The 22,487-nt window shown below is 37.7% G+C and overlaps 3 protein-coding genes across 8 annotated transcripts; 1 reads left to right on the plus strand and 2 right to left on the minus strand.

The window, feature by feature from the left end:
* Window positions 580-3,027, minus strand: LOC109711759 (probable inactive heme oxygenase 2, chloroplastic). The gene is made up of 4 exons (XM_020234973.1): window positions 2,522-3,027; window positions 1,501-1,724; window positions 1,119-1,226; window positions 580-1,008 (listed from the first exon to the last, which is right to left on the minus strand). The coding sequence occupies exons 1-4, from the start codon at window positions 2,976-2,978 to the stop codon at window positions 916-918; spliced, it is 882 nt and encodes a 293-aa protein (XP_020090562.1). The 5' UTR covers window positions 2,979-3,027; the 3' UTR covers window positions 580-915.
* Window positions 3,229-9,029, minus strand: LOC109711739. 5 transcript variants are annotated; one of them, XM_020234937.1, is made up of 10 exons: window positions 8,247-9,029; window positions 6,753-7,883; window positions 5,192-6,244; window positions 4,959-5,000; window positions 4,768-4,844; window positions 4,322-4,406; window positions 4,165-4,248; window positions 3,951-4,052; window positions 3,781-3,879; window positions 3,229-3,673 (listed from the first exon to the last, which is right to left on the minus strand). In XM_020234937.1, the coding sequence occupies exons 1-10, from the start codon at window positions 8,973-8,975 to the stop codon at window positions 3,554-3,556; spliced, it is 3,522 nt and encodes a 1,173-aa protein (XP_020090526.1). In that variant the 5' UTR covers window positions 8,976-9,029; the 3' UTR covers window positions 3,229-3,553. The 5 variants fall into 5 exon arrangements, with proteins under 5 accessions (XP_020090526.1, XP_020090532.1, XP_020090531.1 ...); XM_020234943.1 differs by having other exon boundaries at window positions 3,229-3,696; XM_020234942.1 differs by having other exon boundaries at window positions 3,753-3,879.
* On the plus strand, window positions 19,202-22,455 carry LOC109722264. Of its 2 annotated transcripts, none has more exons than XM_020250240.1 (7): window positions 19,202-19,403; window positions 20,191-20,248; window positions 20,567-20,650; window positions 20,770-20,805; window positions 21,023-21,262; window positions 21,347-21,485; window positions 21,750-22,455. In XM_020250240.1, exons 1-7 carry the CDS (start codon window positions 19,243-19,245, stop codon window positions 22,232-22,234), a joined length of 1,203 nt encoding a protein of 400 aa, XP_020105829.1. In that variant the 5' UTR covers window positions 19,202-19,242; the 3' UTR covers window positions 22,235-22,455. The 2 variants fall into 2 exon arrangements, with proteins under 2 accessions (XP_020105829.1, XP_020105837.1); XM_020250248.1 differs by having other exon boundaries at window positions 20,570-20,650.

A 22,487-nucleotide genomic window follows, 5' to 3' on the forward strand; every position in this document is an offset into this window, starting at 1 on the left:
TTTCTCAAAAAATAAAAAATTAAAGCCATAAAATAAATCCAATCAAACAAGTCAAAAAGTTAGTGAAATTAAAATTTTTAACAATTAGGCAGTTACTTCAAATCGCCCAAAAGTTCATTTTAGTTTCGCACATTTTTACCTATCATTATTTTTATTTTGTTTTATGCATATGAATATAAGATATGAGTGCTCACCACCTAATATTATTAATCCTTTTGCTTAATTCAACTGTTTCCTCTTTAATATCTGCGAAAAAAAAAAGAAGCCAAAATACATTGATGTCCTGAGAGAATCACATCACCAACTCCATTCACATTCAACAACTGAGACACCTACCTACAAATTAGGATTAATCCAATTTCCAAACTTAGTTGACCCATCATCTAATCTCTCAACAATAGCTTTAATTTCCAATTGCTTTCACTCTCTAAGTAAAGCGAAAAATTGATGGTTGGATATTTCCTCCCCATCAAACAGCATAACAAATTATATACCTCAGTCAAAAGTACACAGAAGCAAAATTAAAATCCGAGAAATTTCTAAACATTGCAAACTTTCTTTCAAAATAGGTACCTGAACTTAGCTTGAATATCCCACACATATTTAATCGAAATTGATGTATTCTGGCTGAATTTGACAACTTTTCGAGAAATTTTTGTATCTCAAGTTCTCAGAATACAAAATCAGGATGTGACATTAAATTACAGGGAAATTATACAGGATGCAATCAGTGGAAGAACTTTAAATTAACTAATAAAGGGTCATAACAAAATTAAACTATAACACAACTATGGTGTCAAAGAGATACATATGAACTTTTTTTCGCATGATTTTCTCACTAGCCTGATAGAAGACCAATGAGATTCTCCCACAGCTCGAAGTAGATTATATCTGCAAGAGGGTTGCAAGATTTTCCTATAAGATGATCAAACGAATAAGCCGTCCAGAATATCGGAATGATTTCGCCGCTTCTCTCAGGCACCTGTTCTTTTCTTCTCGAGACCAGTGCTGAATAGATAAATTTGCACCAAAATGAAAAGGATATTAGCTATTTCACAAACTAAATTTAAAATCACCCCATTCAAGTGAAAGCGTAAAATAGTATGTGCTATTTCTACCTCTCCAAGCTTGTTCAGCTTCTCCCTAACATCTTTCAGTAGCAATTGTACATCACTATCCCATTTGTAGAACTCGAGCTCCCTCCCTTCGAATAGTTTCTCACAGACCTAACAACCAGGTAGAGCAGAATTCCTGTCAAGAATATCTAGACAGGTAGCAAAAACATCCGACAAAAAATTATCTTTTCCAATTTTGTCTTTTGGGGATTGTGTGGAGATAGTGAAGATAGAAACAGAAGAAGGACATGTAGTTAGAAACAGAAGAAGGGACCAGCTGGTATTTTTGTTTAGCACTCCACATTTTGTTTTCTAATATAGTTACACATATAATCAGATATATATATATATATATATATATATATATATATTGTTAAAGAGTTACCTTCCTACCAATCGGGATGCCACCATTTATATGTGCAAAATAAATATTGTAGAAGTGGCAGAGGAAAGATGGGGCACTGCTCTCAGCTAGTTCATTAAGATAATCGGCATATGTGATTCCAGGGGAACTTGGTTCAGGAATCGCAATGTTTTGCTCTTTGAACCACTCCAAATCTTTTGAAATGCTAGCAGCCCGCTCCAACCCACTTTTTCTGAAGTAAACATCTGAAAGGAAAAAAAGAAATTACAGGAAATTAAGGTTTAAGTCCTTCACGATTGCAAGTTCGATTGCTTAAGGACACCACATCTTCAAATTTGGATTACAATTGTTATCCTTTTCTAACAGTCCCTTTGTCCTTACCAGTTAAACCCTAAACCCTAAAAACATATCATTCATACATGCAAGCCAGAGTAACTGGAGGTTGGAACATATATGTATTCCTGTGATTACATTATCTCTTCATCGAAACCAATCCGACCATCCGTAGATTTCTAAAGCTCATAGATTCTGAGACTTCAAAGTACTGGGCAATCTAGTCACAGTCGACTCAAATGCTTATCAAGATATACAAGGCATTATAGGGCTCATAGTAACTTATTACATTCCACCAATAATCACTAAAAAAGCTCAGTTTAAAGACTTGAAAAATGAATTTTGATGATATATACTTAAATCTCATTAATAAATCAGTAGGAGAAACCCCCTAAAATCCCTACCATCAGTACCGGCACGCCTTTGAAAGAAAATAATGCAGCATAAAATTTGCCGCATGACAGAATCAGTAGTAGCCCTAAATCCTAAACCGATTTTGTGACAGCATTTTTAGAAATGGTTGCTTTCTAATCATGCAAATAGCATTATTTAGCATGTTTTCTCCTCGATCAAAAATTGTCAATAAAATATGAAATCATTCACTACTATTTTGAGTTTCTAATGCTTGTTCTATTCAATCGAAATATTTAATTTAAACCCAAATTTTTTAAAAAAAAAAAAGACAAAAATCATGAGAAGGAAATCTCACAGGCGACATCACTCGACTCATCGACGATGCGCTCGACGGTGTCGAACACGAGCTTGCTATCGACCAAATACTTCACGAACCCTTCCACGCTCGGACGCCACGACTCCTCGCCGGAGTCGACCTCCCCCTTCTCCTCCTCCTCCTCCTCGCCGCTCGGGGCGGGGGTGCGGAGCCTCATGGCGACGAAGCGCATCTCTTCGACGATGCCCTCGCTCTCGCCCGGGTAGGGTTTGCGGTACCTCTTCCGCTTCCTCACCACTGGACCAGTGGGCGTAGTAGTAGTAGTAGTAGTGGGTGTAAGAGGAGGGGGGGAGGAGGAGGAGGAGGAAGAGGTGGAGACGACGAAGTGGTGAGCAATGGGAGAGAGATAGGGTTGGGGAAAGAGATGGAGTTTCGAGGGGAATGAGAGAGATTGCAACGGTCGCAGAGGAGCCGACGCTACTACACAAGTGAGCATTTTTTTTTCTTTTTCTGGGTTTTTTTTCTCTTTTTTTTTTCCTGAGTAGCCGTTGCTTTTATCGGGAGATATTTGGCGCTCCGGAGCACTCACTAGGACAGGAACGGTGGTTTGTTAGTGGTTTATTTTAATTTTAATTATCACAATTACTCTTTACACCTTTATATTATATTAATTCAAACAAAAATTACCTTGCTTACCATCGTGTTTAAGGAAATTATTAAGCCGAATCACGTAAACATGTGTATAAATATACAAAGATTTCATGCGAGGCTTCCATTGAAAAGAAGAAAAACTAACAGAGAAATTAAAGATGCATCCATTGATTGATTCTCTCTTATTAGCGGAGGCGAAGCGTAGAACAGATTAAACATCAAATGTTATGTACAGACGCCTAATTAATTCTTTTTTTTTCTTTTCTTTTCTTTCAGTATACAACTTGACCACATCTGTGACCAAAGGTATAATAGTATCACAAGAACTCGAACTCAAACTCAAGCTCCAGCAGTTAAGAATCTCAGGGAACTTCATTTTCGATGATGTATTATTCCCGCAAGGACGAAAAATTTGAGAAACTACGAGTGCTCACTGATACGAGCTTTTAGTTTCTTCAAGAAATCCAGGGTCTCCGCGTATGATGGATCGGTTCGGCTAACTGGTTTGCAGGAGTTGACATGATCTGTAGCATTCAATACCTGTGAAAGCAGAGCATATTGTCCTAGATGAATGATATTGGAACCTATTTTTAGATAAAAAAACAACAAAACTGTGCACCTGTGACATCATCTGTAGCATTACTTACAACAAGTTCACCGTAACCAGGGTATGCAGACTCAATTGGTACGATCTCCAAGCGAAATGCCCAGCCACCATAGCCTTCGACAATCGGTGTCACCTGGGTCTATTAGAAAACTCTATTAATGTGAATTCAAATAAAACATGTTAGAGAAATACCACGAGATGCTTCTCTACCTCACTGAAACTGAGAACATCTAGGAGTCCTTTGTTATGGAGATGGCGAATAAAGTCGTTCAGTTCAACCAGTCTCGGCGACCCGCTTCGTAACTCCCCGATCTACAAGAAAATGTAAATTGAACAGCTCATGAGATCTATAAAAAAAAGGAACAAGAGTAAATTAGGCCGTATTAACTTGTCGTTTGACAAAGTTTAGTTTGAAAATACTTACTGAAGGGGCGGGACGAAAAACGAGGCCCATATGCCATGGCATATCTGCGAGTTTGCTGCCGAAATGTGGACAACTATAGAATACCTGTATTATCAAATGCAAGGTTAGTATTAAGTACGCAGAACGTGACTGTCAATTTGATGAGAAAGAAGCATACAATTCCGACTGTATTCTGATAAAACTTGTCGAAATTGTTCAGCTTTGCTTGATACAACATTTGCTTGACCACTAGACCGCCCATGCTGCAAAAAGGAACAACTAAATAGTCAGTGTGCGTGAATGATAGATAACAAAAGTTTGTAAACAACTGGTTTATAGAAAACCAACTTTACTTGCGAGTGACTTCAGAAATCTGCAGAAAAATTTATATAAACATATTTTCTTCATTCTCTTCGGTTTTTGGATTTCTTTGTTAGAAACTTTATTTTTTAAAATTTCCACTACTAATATATGTAATTCCAGAAATTTCCAGTAACAAATATATGTAAATTCCAGAATGATAAATTAGACATCCAGCAATAAGGAAACTTGATAAGAAATGAATATAAGACTACAAAACAGAAATTATGGTAGACATTAAAATAATGAGAAATCAACAAGCACCTGTGTGTAACAAATACAACAGGTCGGCTTCCAACACCAGCTGCAACTAACTTCCTCAGCAACATTGAGCTAACCTCCTAAGCAAACCAGAAAAGGATTCACAGTTCGATACCAATCAAACAAGACAATTAATAAATATTTGCTCTATTGGTCTAAAAGTGGGAACACCTATGTACTGGGAAAGCACCAACCTGAAGAGGCAAACTAGCTCCAGTCCACTGGGTCAGATTTGTCTGCAGGAATCATTCAATTAGATAATAGATGCTCACAAAAGAGTCCAACCTAGAGAGGACCTTGGAAAATCAAAAATGCTAAGGATACAAGAAGGTACTCCAACTCTGTTTTGCAATGATATAATTTATAAAGACCAGGACATGCAATCTAGACAACAGATTAATACTTGGGGAATATATTTAGTACAAACCTTGTATTTAACAGTAAACAGGCGAGCACAAGGAAAATCAGAAGAAAGCCACTCCCTTGGCCAGCATGTGCCCTGTAACCCGGCTTCCTGGTCTATGTTTTCCACGAAACCAGCTTTACTGGTTGTTGAAGACTTATTATCTGCTATTCGCCATGAATTAAAAGGGCCACCGCGTAGGCCATGGACAAAAACAACATCAAATAATGGAGCTGCAGGTTCATGGACTACTGTATCGTGTGAAGAACTGGAGGTATCACTAGTGTCGATTTCAATACTTTTAGCACCACTAGAAGATGAGGAAACATCCAAATCATTTTTGTCAAAACAAGCCCAATGTGGTGATTGCGGATTAAGCAAGAATAACCTATCCTCATATTGAGGAATCCTTTTACCATTCTCAGTAGCCATATTAAAACATGTATGATTTACTCCATTTTCTGAGCAGCGCACATTTAGCAAAGTTGACCTGCAGTAGCTCTGAATTTTTAGGTCATTGCAGCAAGGGAGCCGTCCACTAGTACAATCCTCAAGCCATTTACACCACTTTTCATCAGCTATAATAGCTTTCTTAACATTAGGTAAAAGAGAGAGAATGTTCAGCAGTCGAGCAGCATGTCTCCGAATATGTGATGTTGGAGGAACTCGAACACTAGAAGGGTCATTAGGGTCTAGTGAAGATGCGTCATACGTTTCATTTGCAGCAAGCTTTTCGTAGTCATCACACAAGAGGAATCGTCTAAGCAAGCAAAGCACTCCAAAATCAACAATCTTGTTTTGGCACATAGACTCTTCAGAACAAAGCTCGGACAGTGCTTTTATGCCTTTAAGTGTCGATATTGCTGAATCAGCTGCATCAAACTTAGGAGAGTTGTTTTTGTTAAGGTTCTTTAATGGTGCAACAAATGGGTTAAAAGCGAGAAAATCAGCAAGTGGATGTTTATCGACAGAATCAGATTCAGCTTCTAACTTAGGCATTGCTAGCCTGACGACAGCAGTAGCTAACTGATTGGCCACCTGGGTCGCCGAGTAAGCATTTGATTTATCAATTTCACTCTGCAGAGAAGAGTGTAACTTACTATTAAACCAGTAATAAAAAACCTAATAAGACCCTATATAGGATCCGTTATAGAAAGAAAAAGCACAAAATATGCAAAGTCTGCACATACTAATGATGCATGCATGTGTTATTATATGAATGTAAACTCTTTACTTCCAAAGTATTTATGTACTGCATCAACATAAAGGATTGATTCTCTTTGCTTCAAAGATACGGGAATAACCTAATGCAATTCCATAAAATGTTCATCACAATCCTACCTAGAGTAAAATATTACCCCTACTTCCTAGCCAAAAACATAAGAACTTTTCTGTTCTTTTCTTTCTTTTGTGACTCTTTATCAATAAATATGTATGGTGAATCACATTAATCTCGGTCTACCATAAGGCAAGGTAGTAGGTGTAAATTCAGAGAAATTAGAATGAAGTCCTGCACTCATACCAACTATTATGGTATATAAACTGTCAATGTAAACTTATAATATACGAGGAGGTGAAACTGAACCTTCACACTGTCAGTCTTTGGTGGAGCACCCCCTTTCAAATTTGACGCCTTGTTAGATCCAAGAATTTCACTCAACATAACAGTCAACCATCCTTGAGAAATTGGTATAGAAGCTGGGCCATGGTCATCAAGTATGCAAGAAAGGATTTCTACAGCCGTAGGTCGAATAGTATCTGCGGAAGATTGACCAAAAACCCAACGAAGAAGAATACCGGACCACTTTTGACTTTCCTCAAGAGATAAATGAAAACCCCCTGTATACAGCAGACTCAAGACCCTAGCTACTATTTCTTGCACATAATTATGCTTTTCTGCCTGTTTAGCTATTTCTCGCATGAAATGGAGGCCATTCTCCATAACCACCATCTTTGAATCCTTACATCTTTCAACAGAGACGAGAAAAGCTGACAATGCCACCCGAGCCAATGCAAAGTCGTCATTTTTACTAGCCTGGAAGGCTGTAGAAAGGAGACACGATGTCCATTTAGGAACAGAATCTATCAATGGCAAATTCTGGTCATCTAAGAGAGATCGAGCAACCAGACTTCCATGCCACTTAACAGTTCTTTCTGGTGCTGCTAATGCAGTCATGACAGCATTCCCATCGCTATCAAGCTCTTGAATATGAGAACGATTAGTATCTGATGCCAAAGCCCAGTTTGCTAGAGCCCATGCAGCAAAAGGTACAGCAACATATTCCCTCTGTAAATCATCCCAGAGGCCTGGCACAGTCGCAGAATTTAATTTCTCAACTTTCGCGGGGCTCGTAGCTTTTTCTTCGAATGTCAGAGGTGTGGTGATTGATGTATGTACTTCTAAGTCGTCCTTTGGTTGTGAAAATCCCAAAACAGTAGTGCCTCCAAGTATTTTTATCCCAATTCCCTTCACACCTCTGTCGCCATTCTCACCGTCATCGCTTCCATTGTGGTCGTCAAAGTGCATTCCGCCTTGCTCAACAACTTCAATAGCTGTCGCAATGTCTCTCATGTCCGCATTACCAGGTAACAGAGGACGAAAGGATGAGTAGTCTACATTATCGCAATTTGAAGTGACTATGTCCATAAGGGCAGCAACAAGCATGCTCCTTCCTTTAGAATGATCTGAACCATCCAATGAAGAGAGTTTAAAGTGCTGCTCTGACAACAAGAAAAGTAAGACATCTGAAAACATCTGAAAGATACTCAACAGAAAGAATAAATAAGTAGTCCAATTCTTGTAAATTCTCTTCATAAAATTTGTTTAAAATACAAAACACACAAGAATGTAACATAAGCAGCCTACGAAACCGCATTTCTATGGAAATCATCAACACAAATAACCATCAATGCTTACTCAAGTCCTAATGCCTTTTATGATGCGACGAATATCCGTATTTTTTGATGAATTAACACTTGACGACAATGACAGAGTAAAGCAACATAAACAAATAAATCAGAAGTAAAAAGATGAAATAAAACTTGTTTCTTCAATGATTCCTAAAAGAGGAGTCGTTACCTTCTTCGGCTTCTTAGGCTGGAAGGAGAAGATGAACCTAAGGAGGTTCGGGACCGCATGGGGCCGCCCCAACACCGCGGGGCACACCTCCGGATCGGCGATAAGGTGCGCGAGCGCCCTCGCCGCCTCCGCCTGCGTCCCGCGCAGCTCTGCTCCATTCCCCCGCGCCGCCGCCACGCTGTCCAGCAACCAATCCACCACGGCCCCGCCCCCGGCGCCGACGATCGCCGCTCGGCGCGCCGAGTTCGCCGCCGCGATGTCGGCGAGGAGCGCCGCCACGCGGAGCTCGAACCCCGACCTCACCTCCTGGTTCGCCGACGACATCACGGAGGCGAGCGACTTCCACAGCACGGCGGCCGCCGCCCCCGTCTGCCGCATCTGGTCCACGACCCTCCGCACCGAGCCCTTGGAAGCCTCCAGGGTTTTCTCGAGGTCAGCGTAGATTTGGTCGGAACTAGGGATCCGATGGTCGGCGGCGGAGGAGGAGGAGGACAGGTAAGCGGCCGCAGCGACGGAGGAGGCTAGGGTTCCGGCGAGGGCGTAGAAGGCGAATGAACGGTCGGAGTGGGATGCGGGGGAAGGAGAGGCAATAGGGGTTCGGAGGAGAGGAGGGGGAGCGGGGGGAGAGGGCAAGTGCTCTTTGAGGGGGTCGTAGGAGGGATCTTGGGGCGCTTGCGAGGAGAAGCGCCGCCGCAAGGGGCGGCGCCGCCGCAGGAGGAGGCGGAGCATCGCCGGAGCCTTCGTTTTCCCGTTTACACTTATTAACGTTCGTTGGCTCTTTATATTGGCTTTGGTTTGCGGAAGACGAGGAAGGAGGAGAGGAAGAAGAAGAAGCGCGGTAATGTTACTCGCGAGTAGGATTTAAGTAGAGTGACGTGGCATGGAACGGATATATGTGGCCAATAGAGTAGTGCCACGTAGACGGTGAAGTATTTACTTAGCTTGTTCTTGAGAGTGTGATGGTTTGGGGAGTTTGGTGGTGGGAGAGATAATGGCGGCAGACGTGGCCTATTAACGTGGGTCGTATTGCGCCGGCACGATCCACATTTATTTGGGCCGAAATAGGTCCGAGGCCGGTTTGATGTGATCCTGTACCAAATTTGGACCATTTGAGTCATGTCGAATCGAACTTTTTTGGATATATCGTCCTAACTCCTAAGTCCTAACCTGCGCATACATAATTTCTCTCTCATTCACTATGAAATTATTGAATCGTCACAAATTATTCGCATGCGACAAAATGCATCCAAAGTTAATTTGATATTTCGTACAGTACAGTTGGATATGTGAAAGTTGGGGTAGAAGCATGAATTTGTATTCTTCTTTGTTCTTTTGCAAAATTTCTTAAAATTTTCTTATGTTGTGCGAAAACAATTGAGTTCATATTTTGTTTCACTGTTCTCACACTTCAAATACAATTTTGACAAGGCCCAAACCAAAACAAATTTTGTGTCGAATGCACGTGAGGTTGAACAAATGTGCGCATGCCTAATAGACTTAGATGTGCGAGCAGGGCGAGAACAAGATGATAGTTTTACGCGATCGATGCACACATGAGTGGCGTATAGTCATCGTGCTAGCGTGCCAAACCTGAGTTTGTTCGGTTAGTTTTTTGCCGAGTTTGAGCTTGGCCTTTGGAAGCTTGACCGGACTTGAGTGAAGTCTAAACCGGTTCTTTGACTATTCTGAGTTGAAAAGTGATGACCTTCGCATGTACATATCTCTATTTGCAAGTTTTATAGTTGTTACTAAATTTGTACTCACATCCTTCCCTTGTGATTTGAAGAAGTTAAAATTATGTCCTGAGTTGAATAGCATGCGCTAACAAATTAAAACTAATCAATTTTGATCGCCACTTTGACCACCGTATCTATGGTTCATACAATTTGGAGGCTAATACAGTTTGAATGTGCTTTGTGCAGCTAAAAAGCAAAAATTAAATTCTTCGCCTATCTAGCCCGAGCCCAAGAGATCCAATTAGATATCACATGACAAGAAAATATAAGAAAATACAGAAATAACATAGACATTTCAGTTCCTTGGAAAAAAATTTTCTTTTAAGAACACCTTTTAATTTGTTCCTACAACTTATGATATTTTTTTTATGTACATTTTAATATGAAAAAAGAATCCCCATAAAAAAGAAACAGTGGTTGCTATGCATTCTCTCACCAAAATCCCTTGCAAAATTAAGTACAAATAAAGTCCATAAAACCAATAAATGAGTGAACTAACATCTGGTCTTCGAATCAACAAGCATAAGACGGAATTATTCTACCTTGGTGCCGACCTAACCAAGCGGGACAGACTAGCTAACATCTTAGGTTGCCAAGTAGGCAATCTGCCCTTCCGTTACCTGGGGCTGCCTCTCCACAATAAGCCCCTCCGCAAGGACGATTGGACTGTTATCATCAATCGCATAGGCTCGCGAATCGACGGTTGGAAATCCAAATTGCTATCGCAAGGGGGTAGACTTATTCTTATCAACTCGGTATTATCGAACTTACCGCTCTTCTATCTGTCAATCTTCAAGGCGCCTCATTGGGTGTTATCCAGAATCGAAGCCCTACGTAGAGCCTTCTTCTGGAAAGGATGCTCCAAAATCTCTGGCGGAGCATGCCTTGTTAACTGGAAAGCGATTTGTAAAAGCAAGCACGAAGGTGGGCTGGGGGTTAAAGATATGGAAGCAATGAACATCGCTCTCTTAACCAAATGGTGGTGGCGTTTCTTCACTGAGCCACACTTGCCCTGGTGTAATCTACTTAGATTCCTGTATTACAAGAGGCGGAGACCACTGCACGAAGGCACTGCATTCGCTCCATACTCGCAGTGGTGGAAAGGTGTGGTTCGGTGTCGCGAAGTGTTTAAATGCGGCATTTCCTATGACATTGGTAATGGTAGCAACGTCAGTCTCTGGACGGACATCTGGGTGGAGGAAACTCCGCTGAGCACAGTGTTTCCAGGAATTTTTGCTTCGATCAGGAACAAGGGGGCGCGCATTTCCCAATGCTGGAACTCACATGGATGGAGATGGCGCTTCATCTGTAGAGGTTACGTGGCTTCCGCCTCGTCCGAAAATAGAAGACAAATGGGGCTGCTGAAGGACCTACTACTCCACCACATCCCAAGAAGTGGACTTGACTCGCTTAAATAGAGATGGACCTCACATCAAAAGTTCACTGTTAACTCCCTATATAAATTCATCACTTATGCAGGCCAATCGGACCCAATCAATCAGCAGCTATGGAAACTAAAAATCCCCGTCAAAATCAAAATATTCGTCTGGTTGCTACTTCGCAAGAGGTTGCTCACGGCTGATAGACTCATCAATCGTGGGATTCAAGCTGAACCCTATTGCGTCTTCTGTGCTTTTTCCCACGAGTGTTGCGATCACCTTTTTAGCGATTGCGTCTTCGCACGCTTTCTCCTACTCCGTCTGACTGGGATATCCAGCGGTGTCCCGACTGTGGACGTTCGAGATCGCTGGAACTCTCTATCTCTTACCCCGGATGCCATCGCAAGAGCTAAAGGATTAACCAAGCTAGCGGCCACCTGGTGGGTTATCTGGACCGAGCGAAACAGCTTTGTCTTCTCTTCGACACTTCCGAACGTTGTTAGAGCTTTAGATAGAGGCTCATCCCTGTCCAACTCCTGGATCTCGCTTCTGTAATCGCGCAACGTCGCCTTTTACTGTATTCCCCCTCTCTCCCCCTGCTCCTCTTCTCGCCCTGTTTTGTCTCTTTTTTTCCTTTAATGTACCTCCCCTATGTTCTTTCTAAAGGAAGCCTAAGCTGCTTCCACCTTGTACGCTTAGTTCATTGCTCTTAGTGAATGAAGCAGGTAGCGTGCTACCTTTCTCTCAAAAAAAAAGTTTTATCAAATAAGGTAGTTTGTTTATTGTCATATTCTCTCTCTCTCTCTCTCTCTCTCTCTCTCTCTCTCTCTCTCTCTCTCTCTCTCTCTCTCTCTCTCTCTCCCCAACTTTTTTTTTTTCCCACCCGGGGTGGCCTCGTTCCTCACCAGCCGGCATGGGAAAACCCGGGTGGGAAAACCCTAGGGTAGAAAGAATATGAATTGACCGGGCAAAAGAATTTGCAAAGAATTGAGCCATTCAAGTAAGTTGGGACAGTGCTGAGTGCTAATCTAGACACAAATGTTATCCGATATATAACCTGTGACATACCACATAATGCTAATGATGCTCACATGACTCGACAAAAGTACACGTTGATGTTTTTTTCACCCTTAAACTCTGTGCACCACGCCGGCTTGTTGCGAATGAGTTTAATTTTAATAAATATAAAAATAATTTAAAATGGGAATTAAAAATACTCTAAAATGATTAATGAATACATATTAATCAATCATCCTAACTTTTCTCTAGTTATTCGTATTTATAATGTTTATATACGTATATACGTACATCTTATTTCTTCTAATCATTATTGTTCTTCCACTCTGCCTCTTTTACTTTACCAAAAAACTGCATGTGATTTAGATACTGATAAATCACCTTTTAAATTTTTTTAGGGGAACAATAAATCGTATATATATTAAAAGATAGAATAATATTAAGTTTAATTCACATTATAAAACAAAAAGACTTTTCAGATGTAATCAAAAGATATTTATTAATCCTGGACAATAGATTTTTTCGTCGTTTTAAGAATGTGAATTAGTGCTTAATTAATTAAGAATAAGAATATCTTTTGATTAATTTGGTTGTTTGGTACGTACGTAGGTTCTCGTTTCATGCACTATTTTTTTTTTACGTGCATCGATCGATCCGTACGTCCACGCACGCATGCATGGAACAGCCGCAAGGTTAGCCTCTTCTAGGAGGCCCGGTAGGGGGCGTGGAGGAGCCACGCCTTGCGCCGCGTGCGGCACTCCGCCACGCAGCTCTCGTGGAGCCGACCGCTTGCGGTCGCATCACATCAGCACCCACTCCATGAAGTAGCTGCCCTCGTCACCGGCCAAGCGCTTCCGGTGCAGCCAGCGGCGCGACTTCGTGACGAGGCGGAGCGGCGCGACAGTGCCCAGATTACTGAAAAACAGCTTTTCGGGCGCGCCGCGAGCAGACAGTGGACGTGTCTTGCTCGGTCGGTTCGGTTTGGCAGGGCTCCGTGTTGAAGCGTTTAACCGTTGCTGGCTCTTTATTCTCTTTCGTGCATTTCCCTAGGACGTTTAACCATGTTTGTTGCTCATAAAATAACTATTGCTTTTCAACCTGATGTTCGCTTTCCGTGTTCTGAGCTGAACCAGCCCGTACCGGCCACTCCCGTTTTACTAGTGGTTCTGTGATGCGAAAATCGCTTCGCCCGAGTGAATTATGCAGAGTGGGTTGGAAGGGCATGATGGGATATAATCGTAGGTGGGTAAACCGTGGGGCCCCATGTTTCCACGAGTGGCTCCCCATGCAAAAGGGTGAGGCGTGTAGGTACCTTTTTATCCGGCGGCTGGGTACAGGCTGTGCGCAGGCCGAGTTAGGCAGCGTATTCGCCGGTAGCAATCGCTTTGGATATAGGGGAACCTACACATCGTGTTCACTTGGGCGCCCATCGGTTGGCCTACGGTTAAATGTACATTACGGGTAGGTTTTATTCTTTTTAGGATACAGCTTCAGAACGGGCTGTGTTGTAAATGTCTGAGTAATGTTTGAGTTACAATAACTGTTCCAGTCCTGGCAACTGTTGATTTTTCCCGGGACTGTCGCGCTGCGCTGGTGCTCGTGGCCCGCCCTCGGCTCCGCCTCCTCCTCCTGGTCGCACCACATATGGTTTACTACGCCGAAAGTTTAGTTGCTAGCCGAGGCAATCTGTACTAGATGTGATAATTTTAATAAACTTTTGATTTAAAATATTAAAAAGTTGTAGTAAACCGATCATTAGTTTTTAAAGTTTTAACTGTTAATTATCTACACTATGCAAACATTTAAATTGCTGCATTTTGTTAGGTTTAGACTATTTTAAAAATATCTTATAACAAAAGTGATAAATCTCATTCTAGTCATGGAGACTAGAATTTAAGTTCATAAAATAGTAGTAAAAGTATTCTAAAAATAAAAGTTGTCAAATAAAAATTTGATGAACAAACTAACCATTTATTACGGCTTTTTAATATTTTAAATCAAAAGTTTATGAAAATTATCACATCTAGTTCAGATTGTCTCGGCTAGCGGTTAAACCTTTGGTGTTATAACTTTTGTTGAATTTTTTGTTGAATCATCATACCTCTGGAGGCACGATGGCTATCATATGGTCGGATCGATATATATATATATATATATATATATATATATATATATATTTATATATGATTGAGTTGATGATATATATGTGGTCCACGTCTGTTGGGATAAGACTCTGCCGAAACGCGGCCAGCATGCTCAGGAGAAGCTAAGAAAAAAATATAAAATAAAATTAAAGTTCTCAGTTATGCTGTTCTTTGTTTGCTGGAATACACTGATTTTGATAGNTTCTTTTAAGAACACCTTTTAATTTGTTCCTACAACTTATGATATTTTTTTTATGTACATTTTAATATTAAAAAAGAATCCCCATAAAAAAGAAACAGTGGTTGCTATGCATTCTCTCACCAAAATCCCTTGCAAAATTAAGTACAAATAAAGTCCATAAAACCAATAAATGAGTGAACAAAAAAAAATAGGAGGTGAGGAAAAGGAGCTACGTACGTACCACCAGATGTACGTGTGGTGAGAAACCACATCAAAATAAACATTTTGTTGGTGTTTGTAGATACCAATTGGCTGAACCAAGTCCACTGTGTTGATCTGTGGACCATTCAACTATTCGCTCTTTGTGAAAAAATTTCACCCCATTATATATGCCATGTACCATATTTGACCAGTTCTATTAAATCATGCGAAATAATAAAAATTTAATAATAAATAATGTTGATTAATCTCATGTGTTCAGTAGTTTTATTCTCATTCGACCCAAATAAAAATATTATGCTACTATATTGTCCATGAGTATTATTTTATTATCCTCTTTTTGTTATTTTTTTTACTATTCTTTAAAAACATTAATACTTACTATAAAAATAAAAAAAAATTTAGAGATCCGAGTTATGTTGGTTGGGCTAAAGATCCTGTGACATTTAGAAAGAGATATGAAAATAATTCGTTGCTGTGATTAATATATTAGCAAGTTTTAATGCTAAGTGATATATATTTATTAGGAAATGTTAAAACCATATTTGAATATCTTATAATTTTATTGTGAAACAATTGTATTTTATAGTATATTTTCAGTAAATTTCAATATTATAATAATAGCAAACAAATTTAAAAATTCAGATATTTGAGCTTTTTTTTTTTTTGCCTATTTTTGTTGTTTTTGGATACTCCAAAACAGCATCCAAATTGTACATATAATATAAATACTATTTTCCATAAAACAACAAAATACAATAAAATACTACGATTTTAGTAATTGCATCCAAACAGATCCTAGACGCAGAGTGGTCCACGGCTGATGCTGTGAACCGAGCACACGCAAAATTTAGTTAAGAGGGTACGGTATAGCCTATAGGACTATAATACAGTTTTAATACTTTTGATCTCCACCGTCCATCAGAGGATCGCACGATTACCTAACCATTAATTGGATAACTAACACCGTCCATCAGAGAACGGCACGATTAACTAACCATTAATTGAATAACTTATCGTGTAATATTGCTTAAGAACCTTTCAATTATGAGCTATCTATTTAACATTTCGAAACTTTTATTTTTAAATTTAAATAATATTAATTAATATAGTGTATAATTTATGAGTGATTAGATGTTAATTGTTTTATTTTTACATATTGTAAAGTTATTAAAACCATTGGAATTTATAAAATTACCTAAAAGATTAATGAAATTTCTAAATTATTGATAATTTAAAAGCAAATATAACTTTGGGAACCAATTTCAAAATATCTTATAGTTGAGGGGTCTCCGTACATTTCGACCCACGTGCGTGAACTCCACGTTCCCTCGGCTAAGGCTCCGTTTGGTTTGGAAATTAGTAGTAACTAGTTATACCGGGGATAGATATAAGTATAAATTTTTATAAGAATAAGAGTATTTTTTTGTTTGGATGAAAATGTGAGTATAACTATAAGCTGAAACTAAAAAAATTATGTTTGGATGGTTATTAGGAATAAGAGGAATAGTTGTTAGTTATAAATAAAAAATAATGATATTATCTCTATAATTAAATTTAAAATTTTAAAATTTAAACTTATAATTAAAAATTAAAAATTAAAAATTTTAACTTTTAAATTTTAAAATTTAAAATTAAAATTTAAAATTAAAATTTTAAATAACAAATTTTAAATTTAAGACCAAATTTAAATTTCAAAAATATAAAATAGCAAATTTAAAATTTAAAAACTAAAAATATTAAATTTAAAATTTAAATTTTAAAAATATCAAATTTAAAATTTATAATTTATAATTTATAATTTTAAATTTTAAATTTAAATTTTAAAATTATAAATTTTAAAAATTTAAATTTAAATTTAAANAAAGATATGAAAATAATTCGTTGCTATGATTAATATATTAGCAAGTTTTAATGCTAAGTGATATATATTTATTAGGAAATGTTAAAACCATATTTGAATATTTTATAATTTTATTTTGAAACAATTGTATTTTATGGTATATTTTCAGTAAATTTCAATATTATAATAGCAAACAAATTTAAAAATTCAGATATTTGAGCTTTTTTTTTTTTTTTTTTGCCTATTTTTGTTGTTTTTGGATACTCCAAAACAGCATCCAAACATTTCTTTGTACATATAATATAAATACTATTTTCCATAAAACAACAAAATACAACAAAATACTACGATTTTATTAATTGCATCCAAACAGATCCTAGACGCAGAGTGGTCCACAGCTGATGCTGTGAACCGAGCACACGCAAAATTTAGTTAAGAGGGTACGGTATAGCCTATAGGACTATAATACAGTTTTAATACTTTTGATCTCCACCGTCCATCAGAGGATCGCACGATTACCTAACCATTAATTGGATAACTAACACCGTCCATCAGAGAACGGCACGATTAACTAACCATTAATTGAATAACTTATCATGTAATATTGCTTAAGACCCTTTCAATTATGAGCTATCTATTTAACATTTCGAAACTTTTATTTTTAAATTTAAATAATATTAATTAATATAGTGTATAATTTATGAGTGATTAGATGTTAATTGTTTTATTTTTACATATTGTAAAGTTATTAAAACCATTGGAATTTATAAAATTACCTAAAAGATTAATGAAATTTCTAAATTATTGATAATTTAAAAGCAAATATAACTTTGGGAACCAATTTCAAAATATCTTATAGTTGAGAGGTCTCCGTACATTTTGACCCACGTGCGTGAACTCCACGTTTCCTCGGCTAAGGCTTCGTTCGGTTCAGAAATGAGTAGTAACTAATTATACCGGCGATAAATACAAGTATGAATTTTTGTAAGAATAAAAATATTTTTTTGTTTGGATGAAAATGTGAGTATAACTATAAGCTGGAACTAGAAAAATTGCGTTTGGATGGTTATTAGAAATAAGAGAAATAGTTGTTAGTTATAAATAGAAAATAATGATATTATCTCTATAATTGATTTTAGATTTTTAAATTTTAAATTTATAATTTAAAATTAAAAAATTAAAAATTTTAAATTTTAAATTTTAAAATTTAAAATTAAAATTTAAAATTATAATTTTAAATATTAAATTTTAAATTTAAGACCAAATTTAAATTTTAAAAATATAAAATAACAAATTTAGAATTTAAAGACTAAAAATATTAAATTTAAAATTTAAAAATATCAAATTTAAAATTTAAATTTTAAAACACTCTTATCGGGTTATACCCTGCATAACCCGGTAAAAGTGGGAACAATAGTTCCCACCATACTCTTTTTTTTGTTTGGATATAACGGGGATATCGTCCTTATCCCCCCTTTAATACTTGAGCCAAACCGGGTGTCCGCGTATGGTAGCATATTTCCTTATACCCAGTTATTAGTAAGAAAATATATAAATAAATAAATAAAGGGTTACTTGCACCGTTAGTCCCCAAACTTTTTTTTTAATTCGATAGGTTTGAATTAATTGCATCATTAGTCTCTAAACTTTATAGATTTTTTCACTGGTCCCTCGTTGTTTCGCGTCCTTTGATCTCACACACTGCGCTTACTGTCTCTTCTAAAATATATGATCTTTAGTTTCGAATCAGAGTTACCATTTAATTTTTTTGAATTTTTTTTAAAAAAAGATCAAAATTGATCTAGAGATAATCGATCATGAAATCTACAATATTCCATTAGAGTTGATGTGGTCTATTTCCACAAAATTTATGAAAATTTGTTATTATTGAAATCCAAATAAAGCTAAATAGGTAAAAACGTACCATACTTATCTTTCAAAATTTTTATTTTACTATTTAACCTTCAATTTATTTAATTTAAATTAGGCAACAGTATTTTAGACTTTAAAATTTAAATTAATTATTTATTTTAATAAATTTATTATTGCGAGAATTGTATTAAATATAATAACTAAATAAATATGTAAAGAAAAATGAGTAATTCAAATTTAAAGTTAAAATATTATTAATTGATTAAAATTAAATAAATTAAAAAATTGGATAGTAAATTAAAATTTTAAAAAATTAGGTATAAAGTAATTTATATTTTAGATAGGAACCAAAGTCAAAAATGGAAAAAGGGTAGGGACCAATGGTGCAATTAACCCATCGATAAATTCAGAGAGAGAACGACCAATGGCGCTATGCTCCTTCTTCTTCACAATCTGATTCTAGAGAGAGAGAGAGAGAGAGAGAGAGGGGGGGAGAGGGAGAGGGAGAGGGAGAGGGAGAGAGTGAGAGAGAGAGAAAGAGAGAGAGGGGAGCGCTCAAGCTGNAGAGGGAGAATTAGGGTTTCGGGGATCGATGTGAGGAGAGGATGTGGGGGCGATTCTACTGGGGAACGAAGGGGGGAGAGGTGGGGATCGTCGTGGTGTTCGCATGGCTATCGAGCGAGGAGAGGCACCTCAAACCCTACCTCGATCTCTACTACTCCCTCGGGTGGAGCTCTCTCGTTTGCCACGCTGACTTTCTTACCCTGTAAGTGCTAGATCCTGATCATTTCATTGTTTTAGTGAGTAAATTGGTAATGGACTCAGCTTGTGATCGATAAAATGGGGGAGGTAGGAGATTTTGTGATTTTTTGTGGTTAAAACAATCTCTTAAGCATGAATTTGTACTGTTGTTAATGAAATTGTGAGGATAAGACAATGAATTTGTTACCTATTTGAGTTACTGCAGATTTTTTGGAGTTTGGTGTTAAAGGAGTAGCAATTAGACCTACAAATGGACAAAAAATTGTATAGGATTGATCTGTGAATGTGTTAGATCTTTTTGTATTTGTGCTAGGACATGAGACATGAATTGTGTTGTAGAATGGGTCTCGAAGTGATTTAGCTCCAGGTGATTTGTTCTGAGAACATTTAAGCAGGTACAATTTGTACTCTCTGCGAGTAAGTGTGGGGACTTCTGATAATAAATCCAACTATCATCCATTGCCGCACCAATTCCGGACTATTTTGTTTCAATTTCTTACTATTTCTCTTTTACTACATGGTGGCAGCTGCATAGCAACAGAAGAATGGAATTATCGTCATTTTTTTTCATAATTTTACAATTGATCACTCTGCAGTTTGACCTGATATATGATTCCGGACGAGATTTTTTACAATTTCAAAAGATACCTTTGTCTGCTATTTCTGCTTCATAGATGCCCTTTCATCATGTCTTCATTCTTTTAATTTACTAGCTTGTTCTTTAATCTTTTCCCAACATTCATTATCATGTAAACCGCTTTTCAGCGAATAAGCAGAAAAATTTAATGCAGATTTTTCCCGGAGAAGGCGACATCACTAGCTGATAGCATTCTTAAAGAGCTTGTCAAGGTCAGCTTATACTTAAACAGCTATTACAATGGTGATTTTTCTTAAACTTTATTATGGTACTAGTGCCTATAGAATTGAGCCACATAACCAGTGCAATTGATGTTGTTACTACTATATCCACCTTTTGCTGCTTTTACTTCTTATAACGCCCTTTTAGAGGAAGATTTATTCATTATTTCTCCAAAGATTGGTTCATTAATGTCAAATAGCTACCTCTTGAGTCCAAGGATTGTTTGGTCTTGTTTCTAAATGTTTGCATCTTTTGTATTCTAAATGATAAATTGCAATCATCACAATTTGGTTTTCTTTTTGGAATAGCAGGAAATAAAAACTAGGACATTACCCATTGTATTTGCGGCTTTTTCTGGGGGACCAAAAGGTTGCATGTACAAGGTTATTCAGGTATATTTTTTTCGTTCAGTTATTAGTAAATATGCTGTATACAACTTTACATTTCCTTTTCTGGCTTAACAAATTTCGGATTCATAATTGACATAAATATGCCTATTTCTTCTTGGCAGTTGATTGAAGGAAAATGTGCAGGACAGTTAAGTAAGGTGTGCTCATGTTCCTGTACATTTAGTTCCATGTCATCTTCCTTTCACTTTTTATCCAGCTATTTTGTCCGATAGACCTAGCTTATCTTTCTAGCCAATTCTAATTGTTATTTGAGGAATAGTTGACACTTACAATCTATGTTTAACTTAATTTGAAGTCATTAACATGAATAAATGAGCCCTGATTTCTTTTTTTCCCCTTTTCTATCCCTTGAAGGATGAATACCGATCAGTAGGAGACTGCCTATGTGGACAAATATACGACTCTACTCCAGTGGATTTCACAAGTGATTTGGGCACTCGATTTGTTCTTCATCCATCTGTCCTGAAAATGTCGAGCCCTCCTAGAGTTGTATCCTGGATGGCCAAAGCCTTTGCTTCTGGCCTCGATGCACTCTTCATAAATAGATTCGAAGCGCAGCGGGCCGATTATTGGCAGACTCTGTATTCTTCAGCTGTAAGGCTCTCAATTGGTTAAAGTGATTCTTTTAATCTTGCTTTCTTTTTATACATCCCATTTATTTGCATGGCCAATATGCAGAATTTTGGGCCAATAACAATATTTTGCTCAGAAGATGACAAACTTGCCCCATATTCGGTGGTTTCTAATTTTGCTCAGCGCCTGCAAGAGCAGGGAGCAGATGTTAACCTAGTGAAATGGAATAGCTCCCCTCATGTAGGTGAGTTTTGAGAACCCAACTATAAATAGGTTTAGTTATGTATCGACAATGAAGCTAATGATATGAAAGTTTTAGTTATGTACCCTGAAAATTTGAAAGTTGGTCTTGTTTAACATTGTTGCAAGGACCAACATAGGATAGCGGACAATTTCAATCTTTTAGATCCGCATGGTCAATTTAGATTATCTTTTAGATGTTAAGTTCTCCTCCCAAAGTTCATCTATTACTGAACAAGTATTTTATGTGCCCTTTTATGCTACTCAGGCCATTATAAGTATCATCCAGATGAATATGAGGCTGCTGTAACCCAGCTTCTTCGAAAGGCTGCTGTGGTTTTTGCCAACAGAAGACAACACAATGGCGTTTCGGACATGAACAATACATCCAATCCAACACCTGAATCAGTGTACGATCATCACAGGACTGCCGAGAGTTCAAATGCGAGCTTAAGAAGACTTGCTATTGATTCAACACCAACTACCGATCCGGGCAATAATTACTCCCTACCAAGCTCAATGGAGTACCACGAAAACCAAGTAATCGAGAAGGCCGAGTTATTCCACACAAACAATGTACCAAGTATCGGCGCCCGCGGGGTGCTGGGCCAAATCCTTTATGATGTGTGTGTTGCTGAAAATATAGAGGGATGGGATTTAAACCCTGTCGCACCCTTCAACGGACAGCATGTTCTTCGCAATAAGCACGGCGCTTTTAATCCAGTGAAATGCATACTGCGATCGCGATTGTAGTATCTGTTTTGTCCCTCAGGCTCAAATAAATGGTGAAGAGAGAACCACGCGAGGTATGTAGATTAATTGGATGGGTTCCCATGATATCTACCTATCGTGGGAACAACCATTTATATTTTACAATAAAAAATGAATAATAGAAAAATATATGTTGCATAACAACCAGATGCTCTCGCTTTGTTGCATTTTTCATGAGGAAATGAATACTAAGTTTGCATAAATCGTGGATTCTTCCCCTACTTCTGAACCTTCT

Source organism: Ananas comosus, linkage group 1 (genome assembly GCF_001540865.1).
Source record: "Ananas comosus cultivar F153 linkage group 1, ASM154086v1, whole genome shotgun sequence".
Classification (NCBI taxonomy): Eukaryota; Viridiplantae; Streptophyta; class Magnoliopsida; order Poales; family Bromeliaceae; genus Ananas; species Ananas comosus.

Bases quoted from the DNA above. Each gene is read 5' to 3' on its own strand.
- LOC109711759 (XM_020234973.1), bottom strand. From the start codon at position 2,978: ATGCTCACTTGTGTAGTAGCGTCGGCTCCTCTGCGACCGTTGCAATCT. The intron at 1,725-2,521 runs GTGAGATTTCCT...TTTTCCTTTCAG, and splicing joins TGAGTCGAGTGATGTCGCCT to ATGTTTACTTCAGAAAAAGT. The intron at 1,009-1,118 runs GTAGAAATAGCA...TTATCTATTCAG, and splicing joins AGCTGAACAAGCTTGGAGAG to CACTGGTCTCGAGAAGAAAA.
- LOC109711739 (XM_020234937.1), bottom strand. From the start codon at position 8,975: ATGCTCCGCCTCCTCCTGCGGCGGCGCCGCCCCTTGCGGCGGCGCTTC. The intron at 4,249-4,321 runs GTATGCTTCTTT...TTGATAATACAG, and splicing joins ATCAGAATACAGTCGGAATT to GTATTCTATAGTTGTCCACA. The intron at 3,674-3,780 runs GTAAGTAATGCT...CTGCTTTCACAG, and splicing joins CTGGTTACGGTGAACTTGTT to GTATTGAATGCTACAGATCA.
- LOC109722264 (XM_020250240.1), top strand. From the start codon at position 19,243: ATGTGGGGGCGATTCTACTGGGGAACGAAGGGGGGAGAGGTGGGGATC. The intron at 20,249-20,566 runs GTCAGCTTATAC...TTTTTGGAATAG, and splicing joins TTCTTAAAGAGCTTGTCAAG to CAGGAAATAAAAACTAGGAC. The intron at 21,486-21,749 runs GTGAGTTTTGAG...TATGCTACTCAG, and splicing joins GAATAGCTCCCCTCATGTAG to GCCATTATAAGTATCATCCA.